This window comes from Chlorocebus sabaeus, chromosome 12, assembly GCF_047675955.1.
Source record: "Chlorocebus sabaeus isolate Y175 chromosome 12, mChlSab1.0.hap1, whole genome shotgun sequence".
Taxonomy (NCBI): Eukaryota; Metazoa; Chordata; class Mammalia; order Primates; family Cercopithecidae; genus Chlorocebus; species Chlorocebus sabaeus.
The window spans coordinates 97,937,427-97,957,435 of record NC_132915.1 but is presented as its reverse complement, the minus strand read 5'-3'; the positions used below and the strand labels follow the sequence as shown (position 1 = coordinate 97,957,435).

Sequence of the window (20,009 nt, the reverse complement as noted above, 5' to 3'; positions counted from 1 at the left end):
TGGCTGTATGAACTAATGTGACTATAAATAGTCACACTTCTGCTCTCTCTGTCCAGGTACAGGGAAGGTTAAGGAGAAATTATCCTCAATTGGGAGGAGGAAGAAAAGAATCACTCTGTTATGAATTGAATGTTTGGGTCCCCCAAAGATCTGTATGTTGAAATGCTAACCTCCTAGGTGATAGTGTTAGGAGGTGGGAGACTTTGGGAGATAATCAAGTTGTGAGGGTGGAGCCCTCATGAATAGAATTAGTGCCTTTACAAGAAGAAGTTGGAGAGAGCTTCTTTATCCTGTCTCTCTGGCTGTCCACCATGTGAGGATACAATGAGAAGATGGCCATCTGAAAACGAGGAAGTATACCCTCACCAGACACTAGATCTGCCTGCACCTTGATCTTGGATCTTCCAGCTTCCAGAACTGCAAGGAATATTGTTTAAGCCACCCAGTCTGTGTAACTTTGTTATAGCAGCCCTAACTGACAGATTTACTGTTAATAAAACTTTGATCCTGATGTGACCCTTTTTGTCTGCTCCATTGATTAGAAGCTGAGTGAAGCAGGGATGTGATCTCTTAACTTCCTACAATAAACACTGAGTGGGTACACCACTATTTATTTTCTTCTGTAAATTAATGTTGTCTCTTTTTTGTTGCAGTTAATATATGGACTTCCTCCATATTTTGAATTACTTCCAGATGTGGGATTACTCAGAGATAGTGTATGATCTTATTTTAGCTCATATTTTCTCATAATTTGTATTGCATTGCACATTTTTTGTTATCTTTTCCCCCACTAGATATCTAGAGGCTTATGTGTCTTACTTTTATTTAACTGCTAGTCATATTTACATTTTTCAAAATTGTACTGAAGTTTATATTTCACTGACAATATCAAAAACATGTCTTTGGATGCCTTCTCATATATACTGTGAGGTTCACCATGATTTTTCTGCTATTGCCCCAAATGCATTTGGTTTTTATTTTATTTCCTAAAAATAAGATTAATGTTTTAAAGTAGCTTTAGGGCTGGGCATGGTGGTTCATTCCTGTAATTCCAGCACTTTCAGGGCCCAGAACAGGAGAATCACTTGAGGCCAGGAGTTGAAGATCAGCCTGGGCAACATAGTGAGACCTCATCTCTACAAAAATAAAAAAAAAATTAGCCATGTATGGTGGTGGGCATCTGTGGTCCCAGCTACTTGGAAAATTGAGATATGAGGATGGCTTGACCTGGGAGATTGAGGCTGCAGTGAGCTATGATTGTGCCACTGTACTCCAGCTGGGGGACTGAGTGAGACCCCGTCTCAAAAAATAATAAATGAAATAGCTTTAGGTTCACAGCAAAATTGAGCAAAAAACACAGAGAGCTGCCATTTACTTCTTTCTCTCATGTACATGGTCTATTCCACTATTAACATTCCACACCAGAGTAGTAGTATATTTCTTAACATTGATGACCCTACATTGACATACTGTCTCCCTGAATCCATACTTTACATTGGGATTCACTCTGGGTTTAGTGCATTCTATGGGTTTGGACAAATGCATAGCAGCATTACAGAATCATACAGAAGAATTTGACTGCCTTAAAGATCCTCTGTGCTCCTCCTATTCATCTCTTCCTTCCCCCTAACCTAGAAGCAGATTATGTAGTTGTTCTGTGTATGAGTTTTTGAGGAACCTCCATACTGTTTTCCACAATGGCTGCACCAATTTACTTCCCACCAACAGTGAACAAGAGTTCTCTAGTTTTAGCTCTTGCACTGAGGTCTTTGGTAAATTTTGAGTTAATTTTTGTGTATGGTATGAGGAAAGAAAGGGTCTAACTTCATTCTTTTACATAAAAATAGCCAGTTATTCCAGCACAATTTTTTGAAGCATTGAATGTTTGGGTCCCCCAAAGATCCATATGTTGAAACGCTAACCTCCTAGGTGATAGGAGGTTCTTTCCTCCTTGAATTTTCTTTACACCATTGTAAAAAAATCAATTGACTTTAGATAGATGGACTTATTTCTAAACTCTCAATTCTATTTCAGTGACTTATATTTCTATATTTTTGCCAGTACCACATGACTTTTATTGTTGGGAACAGGCCCACAACTCTGGCCATAAACTGGCCCCAAAGCTGGCCATAAACAAAATCTCTGCGGCACTGTGACATGTTGATGATGGCCATGATGCCCACACTGGGAGGTTGTGAGTTTACCAGAATGGAGGGCAAGGAACACCTGGCCCACCCAGGGCGGAACACTGCTTAAAGACGTTCTTAAACCACAGACAATAGCATGAGTGATCTGTGCCTTAAGGACATGTTCCTGCTGCAGATAACTAGCCAGACCCATCGTTTTGGCCCATCAATTTGTTTCCTGTAAGGAATACTTTTAGTTAATCTATAATCTATAGAAACAATGTTTATCGCTGGCTTGCTATCAGTAAATATGTGGGTAAATCTCTGTTTGAGGCTCTCAGCTCTGAGGGCTGTGAGACCCCTGATTTCCCACTCCACACATGATATTTCTGTGTGTGTGTCTTTAATTCCTCTAGCGCCACTGGGTTAGGGTCTCCATGACCGAGCTGGTCTCAGCAAGCGGCACCCAACGTGTAGGCTCGAATCCAGGTTGAAGTGTCGGTGGAGCGACAGTTGAAGAACGTGGAACTAAGCTGGAGGACACCGGAGTACTCTTAAAGCAATCCCTGTGATGAATAAGGGGAACTTGGAAGCATCAGAGTAACAATGGGACAAGTGTGGGCTCTGGTTCATTCCACCTTGGAACCTTTTCACACTAATGATAAGGAAAAAAGGAGAGTATAATGAAGTAACAGAACAGGTGACAGAGCAGGTTTGTTTACCAGCTAAAGCTAAAGCGGCAAAGGGGGAAGAAGTTCATCCTTACCCTTCTGTACCCACTCCTTATTTTGAAGAAAAAAGAATGGCCTGACCCCCCAGATTTTTCTTTTCTGGAGGACCCTGGGCGAAAAGTAGTTGCCCCAGTGACTGATCGAGCAGCACCTCGAAAAACTGCTCTGAGTTCTATTCAGGCAGGAATTCAGCAAGTTAGAAGAGAGGGTTATTTAGAGGTTTGACAGTTGCCTGTTAGAATACACCCCTCAGATCAACAGGGAAATATAGCTACATTTGAGCCTTTTCCTTTTAAATTCAGGAAAGCACATTTAGTTGACTATATCAAGGCCTGTGATGATATCGGAGGTAATGTGCATAAGGCTACTCTGCTAGCCCAGGCAATGGCAGGACTGAGAGTGGATAAAGGAAATACTCCATTTCCTGGAGCTTGTTTTAAAAAACAAAGCAAACTAAACATACTAAAGGAAAAAACATACTAAAAAAGAATGTAGAAAAAGTCAGCGAGGCAGGCCGCCAGATAGGGAAAAAAGAAAACTGCTGAGCCTGAAATATGTCCAAAATTTAAAAAAGGAAAACATTAGGCTAATCAGTGTCACTCTAAATTTGATAACGATGGGAGCCTAATTTCAGGAAATGCCATGAGGGCCTGTCCCATGCCCTGTTCCAAACCAGGGCATTTCAGGCTCAGGCCATTCCCTCACCCCTGTACAATGTCTGTCTGCTACCACAGCTGGTAGTGCCACAGTAGATTTATGCTACACAAAAGCTGTGAGACTTTTGCCTAGGGAACGCCTGCAAAAAGTTCCAACAGGAATCTGTGGACCCTTGCCAGCTGGGATGATAGGATTACTTCTAGGAAGGTCTAGTTTAAATTTAAAAGGGTGTACAAGTACAAACAGGAGTCATTGATTCAGATTACAATGGGGAAATTCAAATTTTTGTATCTAATTCTGTTCCCCAGAAAGCAGAGCCAGAAGAGTGCATAGCACAGCTCCTGATTGTGCCATATGTGGAAATGGGGAAAAGTGAAATTAAATGAACAGGAAGATTTGGAAGCACAAACAAGGCAAAACAGCTTATTGGGTGAATCAAATTACTGATAAACATCCTACCTGTGAAAGAACTATTCAGGGAAAGAAATGTAAAGGTTTGGTAGATACAGGAGTGGATACTTCAATCATTTCTCTACAGCACTGGCTGTCTGTGTGGCCAATTCAATTTAACACAGTTGGAGTTGGTAAAGCCCCTGCAGTATATCACAGTAGTTATATTTTGCATTGTGAAGGGCCTGAAGGACAACCTGGGACTATTGAACTAATTATAACTTCTGTACCTATAAATTTATGAGGAAGAGCTTTATTACAACAATGGGGAGCACAAGTTCTAATTCCAAAGCAATTCTATAGCCCTCAAAGTCAACATATGATGCATGAAATGGGGTATGTCCCTGGTATGGGACTAGGAAAAAATTTGCAAGGTTTGAAGGAACTGCTTCAAGCAGAAAGACAAAGTTCCTGCCAAGGTTTAGGATATCATTTTTGATGGTGGCCATTGTTAAGCCTCCAGAACCTATACCTTTAAAATGGTTAACAGGTAAGCCAATTTGGATAGAACAATGGCTGCTGAGTAAAGAGAAACTGGAGGCTTTAGAGGACTTAGTTACTGAACAATTCTTGATAATCATTTTTCTAAAATGAAACTGTTTCAATTTTTGAAATTAACTAATTGGATTCTCCCTAAAATAACTAAATTTAAACCAACTGAAGGTCCTGAAAATGTTTTTACAGATGGGTCTAGTAACGGTAAAGCTTCTTATTCTGACTCAAAAAGTAAAGTGTTCCAGACGCCCTATACTTCAGCTCAAAAAGTAGAGTTTGTAGCTGTAATTGAGGTATTGACTGCTTTTAATATGCTTACTAATGTGATTCAGTGTTTTGTGGTGATGGGCATTCCAGCTTCTATTAAAACAGATAATGCCCCAGGCTATACTAGCCAAGCTCTAGCTACATTTTTCTCTACATGGAATATTAAACACATTACTGGAATCCCATATAATTCTCAAGGACAGGCCATAGTAGAAAGAATGAATCTCTCCCTGAAACAGCAATTGCAAAAGCAAAAAGTGGGGAAATAGGGATTATGGGTCACCCCATATACAATTGAATCTAGCAATATTAACTTTAAATTTTTTGAGCCTGCCTAAAGACCAGATGTCAACAGCAGCTGAACAGCATCTACAGAAACCAACTGCAAAGACAGAAGCAGAAAAACTGGTTTGGTGGAGAGATCTGATAACAGAAAGTTGGGAAATAGGTTAAATAATAATTTGGGGTAGAGGTTATACTTGTGTTTCTCCAGGACCAAATCAACAGCTGATTTGGATACCATCGAGATACCTGAAACCTTATCATGAGCCAGATGCTGAGAAAGAGATTCCAGGAGGATCCTGAGAACTCCCCGGTTGCAGCCATGTCAAGACTGATGCTGAGGAGGACCCCAACTGTCATGAGCAACACCCATCGAACAGTCACCTGCTGGGGGGGCAGATCAAGAAACTGTTGCAGATGGAGGAAGAAAACCTGAGGAAAGCGGGACAACCAGTCACAATGAGTAACTTACTGGTAGCTATGATAGTGGTGATCACCATTGCCATGAGTATTCTTTCAACAAGGGCTGACAGAGAGAACAATTATACTGATTGGGCATATTTATCGATCTTGGCTGGCAATAATGCCTGGATGTAATCACTATATGACACAGTTACACATGCTTTCTGGTCTCAGTATTTATCATAATGAATGTGTTCCTACAATTAAGGTATAACACCCTTAAAAACCTATTTGTAAACAGGATTGGACCCAGATAGAAAAAATGAACATACTTGTTTAGGAAGATTGCTTTGCAGAACAGGCAGAGTTGCTGCGCAACAATTCCTATGGAATCATTATTGATTGGTCCCCTAAGGGGATGTTTAGCTTGAATTACAACTCTCAGTCTGTGTGCCATGGTCACTCTATGTTCAGCTGATCTGAACAAAATTGTCAGATGGTAGAAATGGTAAGAAGTAGAGCAAGAGTTCCTATTATCTGGAAACATGGTAGTATAGTGATACATCAACCTCAAATGATATGGCCTGCTCTAGGAGCTAAACATAAGGATTTGTGGAAACTATTAACAGCTCTTAATCAGATTAAAATTTGAGAAAGAATAAAAAAAATCTAGAAGGATACTCTACAAACTTGTCTTTGGATATTGCAAAATTAAAAGAACAAATATTTAAAGCATCCCAGGCACACCTGACCTTAATGCCAGGAACTGGAGTGCTTGAAGGAGCTGCTGACAGATTAGCAGCTAGTAACCCATTAAAATGGATAAAAACACTTGGAAGCTCTGTGATTTCAATGATTATTGTGCTTTTAATCTGTGTTGTCTGTCTTTGCATAGTCTGCAGATACAGATCCCAACTCCTGTGAGAAGTAGCTCACTGTGACAAAGATGCCTTTGCTTTTATCGTTTTGCAATACAAACAAGGGGGACATGTTGGGAACAGGTCCCCAAATCTGACCATAAACTGGCCCCAAAACTGGCCATAAACAAAATCTCTGCAGCACTATGACATATTCATGATGGCCATGACACCCATGCTGGAAGGTTGTGGGTTTACCAGAATGAGGGCAAGGAACACCTGGCTCACCCAGGGCGGATAACCACTTAAAGACATTCTTAAACCACAAACAACAGCATGAATGACCTGTGCCTTAAGGACATGCTCCTGCTGCAGATAACTAGCCAGACCCATCCTTTTGTTTATGCCCATCCCTTTGTTTTGGCCCATCAATTTGTTTCCTGTAAGGAATACTTTTAGTTAATCTATAATCTATAGAAACAATGTTTATCACTGGCTTGCTGTCAATAAATATGTGGTGGGTAAATCTCTGTTTGAGGCTCTCAGCTCTGAAGGTTGTGAGACCCTTGATTTCCCACTCCACACACGATATTTCTGTGTGTGTGTCTCTAATTCCTCTAGCGCCACTGGGTTAGGGTCTCCATGATCGAGCTGGTCTTGGCATTTTATGACTCTAACTTTGCAAAAATTTTGGAACTAGGAAAGTGTGGATTCTACAAATTTGCTCATTTTTTTTTCCAGATAGTTTTGGCTACTCATTGTTTCTGGCAATTTCATGTGAATTTCAGGATTGGCTTTTCCATTTCTACAAAATAGTCAATAAGGCTTTTTAGAGGAATTGCATTGAATCTGTAGATCAATTTATGGATTATTGCCTTTTTAAGAATATTAAGTCCTCCAGTCCATTTCATGGATGTCTTTCTATTTATTTAGGTCTTTTAAATTCATTTCAGCAATGTTTTTCAGTTTTCAGCATACAAAACTGAATATCCATGGCTGAATTTTTTGCATATCCATGGCTGAATTTTTTCCTGTTTCATTCTTTTTGATACTATTGTAAATTAAATTTTATTTCTTTTGAAGGTTATTCATTGCTAGTATACAGAAATACAGTTGATTATTCATGTTCATGTTTTATACCGAAACTTTGCTGGTTTATTAGCTCTATTCATTTATTAGCTGTAACAGTTTATTTTATTTTGTGTGGGTGGATTTTTGAAGATTTCCATTTGGTTCCTTTTTATAATTTCTATCTCTTTGTATATATTTTCTCTTTCGTGAGACATTCTTTTTTGGTTTCCTTTTGTATTTTATTAGTAGTTTATTTATATTTTATATTCAAAAAGTTTGCAGTTGGTCAGTCCAGGGCCACAGAGGCACTCCATGGCATCAGAAATCCAGGCATCTTTAAACTTTTTTTTGGTGTTTATGTTTATTTTATTTTAGAAATTATTATTTTGATTGACACATAATAGTTGTATGTATATATGGAGTACAGTGTGATATCTTGATACATGTACATGATATATTATGATCAAATCAGGATAAATAATATATTCATCACCTCAAACATTCATCATTTCTTGGTGTTGGAGATATTAAAAAATCCTCTCTTCCAGCTTTTGAAAATATACAATAAAGAGCAGTGGTTCTCCCAGCGTGGTGTTCAAGCTCTGAGAACAGACAGACTGCCTCCTCAAGAGGGTTCCTGACCCCGTGTAGCCTGACTGGGAGACACCTCCCAGTAGGGGCTGACAGACACCTCATACAGGCAGGTGCCCCTCTGGGATGAAGCTTCCAGAGGAAGGAACAGGCAGCAATATTTACTGTTCTGCAATATTTGCTGTTCTGCAGCTTGCACTGGTGACACCCAGGCAAACAGGGTCTGGAGTGGACCTCCACTCCAGCAAACTTCAGCAGACCTGCAGCTGAGGGGTGTGAGTGGTAGAAGGAAAACTAACCAACAGGGATAGCATCAACATCAACAAAAAGGACATCTACACCAAAACCCCATCTGTAGGTCACCAACACCAAAGACCAAAGTTAGATAAAACCACAAAGATGGGGAGAAACCAGAGAAGAAAAGTTGAAAATTCCAAACACCAGAGTGCCTCTTCTCCTCCAAAGGATCACAGCTCCTTGCCAGCAAGGGAACAAAACTGGATGGAGAATGAGTTTGACAAGATGACAGAAGTAGGCTTCAGAAGGTTGGTAATAACAAACTTCTCTGAGCTAAAGGAGCATGTTCTAACCCATCACAAGGACGCTAAAAACCTTGAAAAAAGGTTAGATCAATAGCTAACTAGAATAAACAGCATAGAGAAGAACATAAGTGACCTGATGGAGCTGAAAACCATAGCACGACAACTTCGTGATGCATGCACAAGTTTCAATAGCTAATTCAATCAAGTGGAAGAAAGGACATCAGTGATTGAAGATCAAATTAATGAAATAAACTGAGAAGACAAGATTAGAGAAAAAAGAGTAAAAGGAAATGAACAACGCCTCCAAGAAATATGGGACTATGTGAAAAGACCAAATCTACATTTGATTGGTGTACCTAAAAGTGATGGGGAGAATGGAACCAAGTTGGAAAACACTCTTCAGGATATTATCCAAGAGAACTTCCCTAACCTAGCAAGGCAGGTCAACCTTCAAATTCAGGAAATAAAGAGAACACCACAAAGATACTCCTCAAGAACAGCAATCCCAAGACACATAATTGTCAGATTCACCAAGGTTGAAATGAATTTAAAAATGTTTAGGGAAGTGAGAGAGAAAGGTCAGATTACCCACAAAGGGAAGCCCATCAGACTAACAGTGAATCTCTCTGCAGAAACCCTACAAGCCAGAAGAGAGTAGGGGCCAATATTCAACTTTCTTAAAGAAAAGAATTTTCAACCTAGAATTCCATATGCACCCAAACTAAGCTTCATAAATGAAGGAGAAATGAAATCCTTTACAGACAAACAAATGCTGAGAGATTTTGTCACCACCAGGCCTGCCTTACAACCTCCTGAAGGAAGCACTGAACATGGAAAGGAACAACTGGTATCAGCCACTGCAAAAACATGCCAAATTGTAACGACCATCAATGCTGTGAAGAAACTGCATCAATTAATGGGCAGCATAACCAGCTAACATCATAATGACAGGATCAAATTCACACATAACAATATTAACCTTAAATGTAAATGAGCTAAATGCCCCAATTAAAAGACACAGACTAGCAAATTGGATAAAGAGTCAAGACCTATCAGTGTGCTGTATTCATGGAGACCCATCTCATGTGCACAGACACACATAGGCTGAAAAGGATGGAGGAAGATCTACCAACAAATGGGAAGCAAAAAAAAAAAAAAAAAAAAAAAAAAAACCCAAAAAAACAAAAGAAACAAACAAACAAAAAAACCCCAGGGGTTGCAATCCTAGTCTCTGATAAAAAAGACTTTAAACCAACAAAGTTCAAAAGAGACAAGGCCATTACATAATGGTAAAGGGATCAATTCAACAAGAAGAGTTAACTATCCTAAATATATATGCATGCAATAAGGCAGCACCCAGATTCATACAGCAAGTCCTTAGAGACCTATGAAGAGACTTAGACTCCCACACAATAATTATGGGAGACTCTAATACCCCACTGTCAGTGTTAGACAGATCAACGAGACAGAAGACTAACAAAGATATCCAGGACTTGAACTCAGCTCTGCACCAAGTGGACCTAATAGATATCTACAGAACTCTCCACCACAAATCAACAGAACATACATTCTTCTCAGCACCGCATCGCACTTATTCTAAACTTGACCACATAATTGGAAATTAAGCACTCTTTAGCAAATGTAAAAGAATAGAAATCACAACAAACTGTCTCTTAGACCACAGTGCCATCAAATTAGAACTCAGGAGTAAGAAACTCAATCAAAACCACACAACTACATGAAAACTGAGCAACCTGCTCCTGAATGTCTACTGGGTAAATAACGAAATGAAGGCAGAAATAAAGATGTTCTTTGAAACCAATGAGAAAAAAGACATAACATACCAGAATCTCTGGGACATATTTAAAGCAGTGTGTAGAGGGAAATGTATAGCACTAAATGCCCACAAGAGAAAGCAGGAAAGATCTAAAATCAACACCCTAACATCACAATTAAAGAAACTAGAGAAGCAAGAGCAAACACATTCAAAAGCTAGCAGAAGGCAAGAAATAACTAAGATCAGAGCAGAACTGAAGGAGACAGAGGCACAAAAAACCCTTCAAAAAATCAATGAATCTAGGAGCTGTTTGTTTGAAAAGATCAACAAAGTTGATAGACTGCTAGCAAGACTAATAAAGAAGAAAAGAGAGAAGAATCAAATAGACGCAATAAAAAATGATAAAGGGGATATCACCACTGACCCCACAGAAATACAAACAACCGTCAGAGAATGCTATAAACACCTCTATGCAAATAAACTAGAAAATCTAGATGAAATGGATAAATTCCTGGACACATACACACTCCCAAGAATAAACCAGGAAGAATTAGAATTCCTGAGTAGACTAATAACAAGTTCTGAAATTGAGGTAGTAATTAGTAGCCTACCAACCAAAAAGGAGCCCAGGACTAGATGAATTCACAGCCAACTTCTACCAGAGGTACAAAGAGGAGCTGGTGCCATTCCTTCTGAAACTATTCCAACCAATAGTAAAAAAGGGAATCCTCCCTAAATCATTTTATGAGGCCAGCATCATCCTGATACGAAAGCCTGACGGAGACACACACACACAAAAGAGAATTTTAGACCAATATCCCTTATGGACATCAATGCAAAAATCCTCAATAAAATACTGGCAAACTGAATCCAGCAGCACATCAGAAAACCTGTCCACCACGATCAAGGCGGCTGCATCCTTGGGATGCAAGGCTGGTTCAACATACACAAGTCAATGAATGTAATCCATCACATAAACAGAACCAATGACAAAACACACATGATTATCTCAATAGATGGAGAAAAGACCTTTGACAAAATTCAACAGCCCTTCATGCCAAAAACTGTCAATAAACTATGTATTGATGGAATGTACCTCAAAGTAATAAGAGATGTTTATGACAAACTCACAGGCAATATTATACTGAATGGGCAAAAACTGGAAGCATTCCCTTTGAAAAGTGGCACAAGACAAGAATGCCCTCTCTCACCACTTCTATTCAACATAGTGTTGGAAGTTCTGGCTAGGGCAATCAGGCAAGAGAAAGAAATCAAGGGTATTCAATTAGGAAAAGAGGAAGTCAAATTGTCCCTGTTTGCAGATGACAGGATTGCATATTTAGAAAACCCTATCATCTCAGTCCAAAATCTCCTTAAGCTGATAAGCAACTTCAGCAAAGTCTCAGGATACAAAATTAATGTGCAAAAATCACAAGCATTCTTATACACCAGTAACAGACAAACAGAGAGCCAAATCAGGAATGAACTTCCATTCACAATTGCTTCAAAGAGAATGAAATACCAGATGCTGGAGAGGATGTGGAGAAATAGGAATACTTTTACACTGTTTTACACTGTTGATGGGAGTGTAAATTAGTTTAACCACTGTGGGAGACAGTGTGGCCATTCCTCAAGGATCAAGAACTAGAAATACCATTCAACCCAGTCATCCCATTACTGGGTATATACCCAAAGGATTATAAATCATTCTGCTATAAAGACACATGCACACGTATGTTTATTGCAGCACTATTCACAATAGCAAAGACTTGGACTCAACCCAAATGTCCATCAGTGACAGATTGGATTCAGAAAATGTGGCACATATACACCACGGAATACTCTGCAACCATAAAAAAGGATGAGTTCATGTCCTTTGTAGGGACATGGATGCAGCCAGAAACCATCATTCTCAGCAAACTATCACAAGAACAGAAAACCAAATGCCACATGTTCTCACTCATAGGTGGGAATTGAACAATGAGATCCCTTGGATACAGGAAGGGAAACATCACACACCAGGTCCTATTGTGGGGGGCGCGGAGGAGGGACAGCATTAGGAGATATACCTAATGTAAATGACGAGTTAATGGGTGCAGCACACCAACATGGCACAAGTATGCCTATGTAACAAACCTGCACGTTGTGCACATGTACTCTAGAACTTAAGGTATAATGAAAATAAATAAATAAATAAAAAATAAAAAATAAAAACATTGGCATGTACGTTTTTAAAAAAATTGAATTAATAAAAAAGTCAGGAAATAACAGGTGCTGGAGAGGATGTGGAGAAATAGGAATGCTTTAACACTGTTGGTGGGAGTGCAAATTAGTTCAACCATTGTGGAAGTCAGTGTGGCAATTCCTCAAGGATCTAGAACCAGTAATACCATTTGACCCAGTGATCCCATCTCTTGGTATATACCCAAAGGATTATAAATCATTCTACTATAAAGACACAGGCACATGTATGTTTACTGAGGCACTATTCAGAATAGCAAAGACTTGGAACCAACCCAAATGTCCATCAATGATAGAATGGATTAAGGAAATGTGGCACATATACACCATGGAATACTATGTAGCCATAAAAATGATGAGTTCATGTCCTTTGCAGGGACATGGATGAAGCTGGAAACCATCATTCTCAGCAAACTATCACAAGGACAGAAAACCAAACACTGCGTGTTCTCACTTATAAGTGGGAATTGAACAATGAGAACACATGGACACTGGGCAGGGAACATCACACACTGGGGCCTGTTGTGGGGTTGAGGGACTAGAGGAGGGATAGCATTAAGAGAAACACCTAATGTAAATGACATTACACCTAATGTAAATGACAAGCAAACCAACATGGCCCATGTATGCCTATGTAAGAAACCTGCATGTTGCACACATATTCCCTCGAACTTAAAGTATAAAAAAAGTTTTTTTTTTTCTGCCAAGTGTGAAGAACCAGAGTTAACTAATCAAAAGTTGGTATTAATTCTTTGTTATCATTTTATAAGTGCCAGGGCTCCCTTTACCTTGGAAGAATTTATTCTACTGGTGCGACGAAAACTTAGGGAATGTGACTTCTCAAGTCTACTTCAGTGGTACAAATTTTGACTAAGACTTATATACAGGCTCTATGAAATCCTTCTATCATGTTACAAAAAAATGCCACAATGTTAGCTCCATCTCAACTCAGTGTCATAACCACTCATATCCTACAAGAGAAAGTTTATCTAAACAGGTGGGCTAAATTAGTCAGCACTTGCAACTCTGACCCATGTCCTGGGGTGCCCCTCTCACATTTTCCATTTGATCCTTCACCCATAAGACTGAACAATCAACACTTTATTTTATTTATTTTAGGTTCAGGGGGGTATATGTGCAGGTTTGTCACATGGGTAAATTGCGTGTCATGAGGGCTTGGTGTGCAGATTATTTCATACCTAATGAGCATAGTACCAAACAGCTAGTTTTTCAACCCACCTTCCACACTTCAACCTCAAGTTTGTCCCAGTCTCTATTTTTTTTCCTACTCCGTGTTCCTGTGTATTCAATGTTTAGCTCCCACTTACAAGTGAGAGCATGCTGTATTTGGTTTTCTTTTTCTGCATTAATTTGTTTAGAATAATGACCCCCAGCTCCATCCATGTTGCTGCAAAGGAAATGATTTCATTCTTTTTAATAGCTACATAGTATTCCATAGTGGATATATACCAGTTCACTGTTAATCGGCATCTAGGTTGATTCCATGTCTTTGCTATTGTGAATAGTTCTGTGATGAACATAAATGGGTGTGTGTCTTTATGGTAGAATGATTTCTATTCCTTTGGGTATATATTCAACAATAGGGATTGCTGGGTTGAATGGTACTTCTGTTTTAAGTTTTTTGAGAAACTCCCACACCACTTTTCACCATGGCTGAATTAATTTATATTCCCACCAGCGTTGTATAAGCATTGCTTTCCTCTGCAACTCCACCAGCACCAGTTACCTTTTTTTTTTTTTTTTTTTAACTTTTATTTATTTATTTTGAGATGGAGTCTTGCTCTGTCACCCAGGCTGGAGTGCAGTGGTATGATCTCGGCTCAGTGCAAACTTGCCCCCTGGCTTCAAGTGATTCTCCTGCTTCAGCCTCCTGAGTAGCTGGGATTACAGGCACCTGCCACCACACCAGGCTAATTTTTATATTTTTAGTAGAAATGGAGTTTCCCCATGTTGGCAGGCTGGTCTCAAACTCCTGACCTCAGATGACCCATCTGCCTCAGTCTCCCAAAGTGCTAGGATTACAGGCATGAGCCACTGCACCCGGCCATTTTTTGACTTTTAAATGATATCCATTCTGACTGGTGTGATATGGTATCTCACTGTGGTTTTGATTTGCATTTCTCTGATGTTTAGTGATGATGAGTGCTTTTCCATATATTTGCTGCCTGCTTGTATTTCTTCTTTTGAGACATATCTGTACATATCTTTTGCCTGCTTTTAAGTGGGGTTGTTTTTTATTTGTTGAATTGTTTAAGCTCTTTATGGATTTGAATAGTTTTTGAATATTTTCTCCCATATTATAGGTTGTCTGTTTACTCTGTTGATAGTTGCTTTTGCTGTGCATAGATCTTTAGTTTAATTAGGTTCTAATAGTCAGTTTTTGTTTTTATTGCAATTGCTTTTGAGGACTTAGTCATAAATTATTTCCCAAGTCCCATGTTCAGGATGGTGTTTCCAAAGTGTTTTCCTAGGGTTCTTATAATTGCAGGTATTACATTTAAATCTTTAATCCATCTTGAGTTAATTTTTGTATATGGTGAAAAGTAGGGATCCAGTTTCAGTCTTCTGCATATGGTTAGCCAGCTAGCCCAGCACCATTTGTTGAACAGGGCGTCTTTTCCCCATTGCCTGTTATTGTTGACTTTGTCAAAGATCACATTGTAGTTGTTTACTTCTGGGTTCTCTATTTTGTTCCTTTGCTCTGTGTGTCTGTTTTGGTACCAGTACCATGCTGTTTTGGTTGTAGTAGAGTTTGAATTTTGATAGCGTGATGCTTCTGGCTTTGTCCTTGTTGCTTAGGATTGCTTTGGCCATTTGGGCTCCTTTTTGGTTCCATGTGAATTTTAGAATAGTTTTTTCTAAATATGTGACAAATGTCATTGGTAGTTTCATAGGAATAGCATTGAATCTATAAATTTCTTTGGGCAGTATGATCTTTTAATAATATTGAGGAATCAACATTTTAACAGACTCTTGGTGCTTGAACCTGTTCTTCATGCCCAGTATCAATTGGTCAGAAGACAATTTTCACCCACTATTAGACCAGTCCCACATATCAACTACAGAAGAGATCAGGAACATGCTGAGGCAAAAGGAGTTCGATTTATCCCTGAATAGTGCAGGTAAAGCAGGTTAAGAAAAATGCAAATTGGCAAGCATCACAGTGCTTCATTGTGGAGCATCTATAATTTCTGACTCCAAAGAGTAGACATTATCATTATGTTCCTCTTCTTATATTGGAGTAGTTACCCCATTTCACCTGACTTCTATAAACTTATAGAAAATAAAAGCACCAATATTGCTCTCCCAGTTTTCCTGGCAGCTAGGGGATATGTTGGTGACAAAATTCTTGACCAGTCAGATGCAACACGTTATTTTGAATCTAGATGTAGTAGTGAAAAGAATAAGAAGTGGACAGTTCTTTCTGGATGTGGTAATAAGTAGTTTATAGACCTCCAAGAACTATGCCCAGTGACTACTGCAGGTAGTATAGGAGGAGGTACAAGCTGCAGTGAATACAGTTTGCTGGCAATAGTAGTGTCCTCATCAGACTGGTTCTGAGATTTGATTTTCACTGCAGTTCTGATGATATGACCTTTATTATTCTTGTCATTTTTCTTGAGTGTAGTTCCCTAGCCTTGGAAATGCATGAACTCCACGTATCTTTTCAAGAAACTCATTTCCTGCATGCATAAGCCAGAATCAGTTTCTATTGCCTACATGTAAGAACTCTGAGAGTTACAACCCTAGTGTTTAGTTGCAGAGAACACTGTTAATTATAGTTAAAGAAATGCTTGTGTTTCACACTAAGTACATGGTGGTTCTTTTTTTTAAATGTACTTTGGATTTAATAGATTTCTGTGGGTAATATCCAATGAGAAAATACATGATATATAGCTAACTTAGATATTTCTTCACACACAGAAAGTTCTAAAGAAAGCAGATCTGTGAGGCACAACATTATTTCTCCAGAATCATAGGTAAACCTCTGAACTGCGTTTGGGGTTTTATCTGAAGAAAAATGTCTGCATTCTGCTCATCCATTTCATGAAGGCTCCCTTGACATCCCCATTCCTCAGGCTGTAGATGAAGGGGTTCAGCATGGGAGTCACCACTGTGTACACAACTGTTACAATGCGACCCTTGGTCACTGAATAGCTGGAAAGGGGCCGGAAGTAGACCCAACTGAGGGTGCCATAGAATATGGCTACCACAGTGAGGTGGGAGCCACAGGTAGAAAAGGCTTTCCACTTGCCCTTGGCTGAGGGGATCCAGAGGACCACCAAAATGATGCAGGCATAGGAGGCAGTAATGAAGGCCAGAGCTCCACTGATTACAACAGCACCTTCTGTGTGAATCATCAGGGTGTTGAGGTAGGTGCTGGTGTAGGAGATCTTCATCAGAGCATAGAGGTCACAGAAGAAGTGAGGGATTCTCTTATCTGCACAGAAGATTAGTCAGCCCATGAAAAAGGTGTGCAGCAGTGCATGAAGGTGGGAGAGGGTATGGCACATCACCACCATCTTCACACACAGCATCCTAGTCAGGATCATAGGGTAGTGGAAAGGGTTGCAGATGGCGATGTACCTGTCATAGGCCCTCACAGCCAGGATGAAGTTTTCCATGACTGTGAAGCAAATGAAGAAATAAGTTTGGGCTAAACAGCCTGTGTAGGAAATTACCTTTGTAGGGGAGAAAATACTCTGCAGCATCTTGGGGACCATGGTGGAAGTGAAGCAGATGTCTGTCAAGGCCAAATTACTGAGGAAGATGTACATAGGGATGTGGAGGCGTGGAGCAGAGAGAATCAGTGTGATGATGGCCAAGTTGCCAGAAATGTTGATTGTGTACATGAGTGAAAAAACAAGGAAGAGTGGGGATTCGCTCTTCTGGGTGGGTGGAAATGCCCAAGAGAACAAAATGGGACACACTTGTCCAGTTGCTATTGTCCATCTGTTGCCATAAGAACAAAAATAATTATTTCGATAGACTTGGATATACGGGCAGGCTGTTTAGTTAGTAACTGTTGTGCCCCAGTGTAAAATAAACATGGTGCTAATAAAGGGATTAAGTGCTTATGACTTTTCCAAAATAATATGGATTTTTCATTAACATCATCATTATTAAAAATTTGGCTAAAAACCACAATTACTTTTGCACCTACCTAATATCCCCATAGCTAACATTTCCAGAACATTTACCTTAAACCAGGGACTTTTCTGTGTTATCATATTTAAATCAACTCTATGAGGCTATTATTACTACTACTACTATTATTATTTCACTTTTATAAATTTTAAAACAGGGACGGAAAGTTTAAATTCATAAAGAGCAAAATATGAATTTAAGTCACATTTATCTGGTGCCAAAGATTATACTATTAACCACTATATAACATGACTCTCCAGATTAAAACCAAGCCGTCTTATTCATGATAATAAGACCTGTTGATGAGTTATATAACCAAGGAATCTGCCTGCTGAAAGGGAGATCAGAGGTCATTTGGTTCAGCAATTTTCACTTTGGGGGACACATACTGTGGCTGATATCCAGAGACTTCTCAGTAAAAAGATAATGGTTTTAGGAAAATAATTTTCTAGATCCTCAATTTCCACATTTCTCTTTTCTAAACTTGTCTTATATTTAAGATGTCACCTAATGCATAATCTTGTTTCTCATGTAACAAATGAAACCTAAATGGTAATATAATTGATGTTGATTTTGACTGATTTTAGCAATAAGTAATACTCATTTTTAGATATATGAAGTAAAAAATCTCCTACTAGATGCCTTTAATTAAAATCTTATTGTTTAGATATAAGAATTATTTTCAAAGTTTGTGATATATTACCATATGAAAGTACCATTTTTGTAGATCAAAATAGGTGAACATTGGCAACTTAATGTTATTGAAGCTAGCAATTACATAGTTTGGTCAGTTATTTGAACTAGTAATAACTGTGATAATAACTCAATGTAGATGATTTTGCATAATTATTTTAAGAAAATTTTGTGGTCATAAGAAATAAAAAAAACTTTTATTTGTTATTGTGAAAAGTAATACAGGTGATTATAAGAGACTTTCCAGCATAAAAGTTTATTGCAACAAGATACCCATCAAGCTACCAATGAGTTTCTTCACAGAATTGGAAAAAACTGTTTTAAAGTTCATATGGAACCAAAAAAGAGCCCGCATTGCCAAGACAATCCTAAGTCAAAAGAACAAAGCTGGAGGCATCATGCTACCTGACTTCAAACTATACTACAAGGCTACAGTCACCAAAACAGCATGGTACTGGTACCAAAACAGAGATATAGACCAATGGAATAGAACAGAGTCCTCAGAAATAATACCACACATCTACAGCCATCTGATCTTTGACAAACCTGAGAGAAACAAGAAATGGGGAAAGGATTCCCTATTTAATAAATGGTGCTGGGAAAATTGGTTAGCCATAAGTAGAAAGCTGAAACTGGATCCTTTCCTTACTCATACGAAAATTAATTCAAGATGGATTAGAGACTTAAATGTTAGACCTAATACCATAAAAACCCTAGAAGAAAACCTAGGTAGTACCATTCAGGACACAGACATGGGCAAAGACTTCATGTCTAAAACACCAAAAGCAACGGCAGCAAAAGCCAAAATTGACAAATGGGATCTCATTAAACTAAAGAGCTTCTGCACAGCAAAAGCAACTACCATCAGAGTGAGCAGGCAACCTACAGAATGGGAGAAAATTTTTGCAATCTACTCATCTGACAAAGGGCTAATATCCAGAACCTACAAAGAACTCAAACAAATTTACAAGAAAAAAACAAACAACCCCATCAAAAAGTGGGCAAAGGATATGAACAGACATTTCTCAAAAGAAGACATTCATACAGCCAACAGACACATGAAAAAATGCTCATCATCACTGGCCATCAGAGAAATGCAAATCAAAACCACAATGAGATACCATCTCACACCAGTTAGAGTGGCGATCATTAAAAAAGTCAGGAAACAACAGGTGCTGGAGAGGATGTGGAGAAATAGGAACACTTTTACACTGTTGGTGGGATTGTAAACTAGTTCAACCATTATGGAAAACAGTATGGCGATTCCTCAAGGATCTAGAACTAGAAGTATCATATGACCCAGCCATCCCATTACTGGGTATATACCCAAAGGATTATAAATCATGCTGCTATAAAGACACATGCACACGTATGTTTATTGCGACACTATTCACAATAGCAAAGACTTGGAATCAACCCAAATGTCCATCAGTGACAGACTGGATTAAGAAAATGTGGCACATATACACCACGGAATACTATGCAGCCATAAGAAAGGATGAGCTTGTGTCCTTTGTAGGGACATGGATGCAGCTGGAAACCATCATTCTTAGCAAACTATCACAAGAACAGAAAACTAAACACCATATGTTCTCACTCATAGGTGGGAACTGAACAATGAGATCACTTGGACTCGGGAAGGGGAACATCACACACTG

General features: G+C 38.9%; 1 protein-coding gene across 1 annotated transcript; it reads right to left on the bottom strand.

Moving 5' to 3' along the window:
* Window positions 1–16,517: 16,517 nt before the first annotated feature.
* On the bottom strand, window positions 16,518–17,463 carry LOC103239917 (olfactory receptor 1Q1). The gene is given in 2 exon segments (XM_008006361.3): window positions 16,518–17,387; window positions 17,389–17,463. Coding segments are annotated over 2 exon segments (945 nt in total).
* Window positions 17,464–20,009: the final 2,546 nt, after the last annotated feature.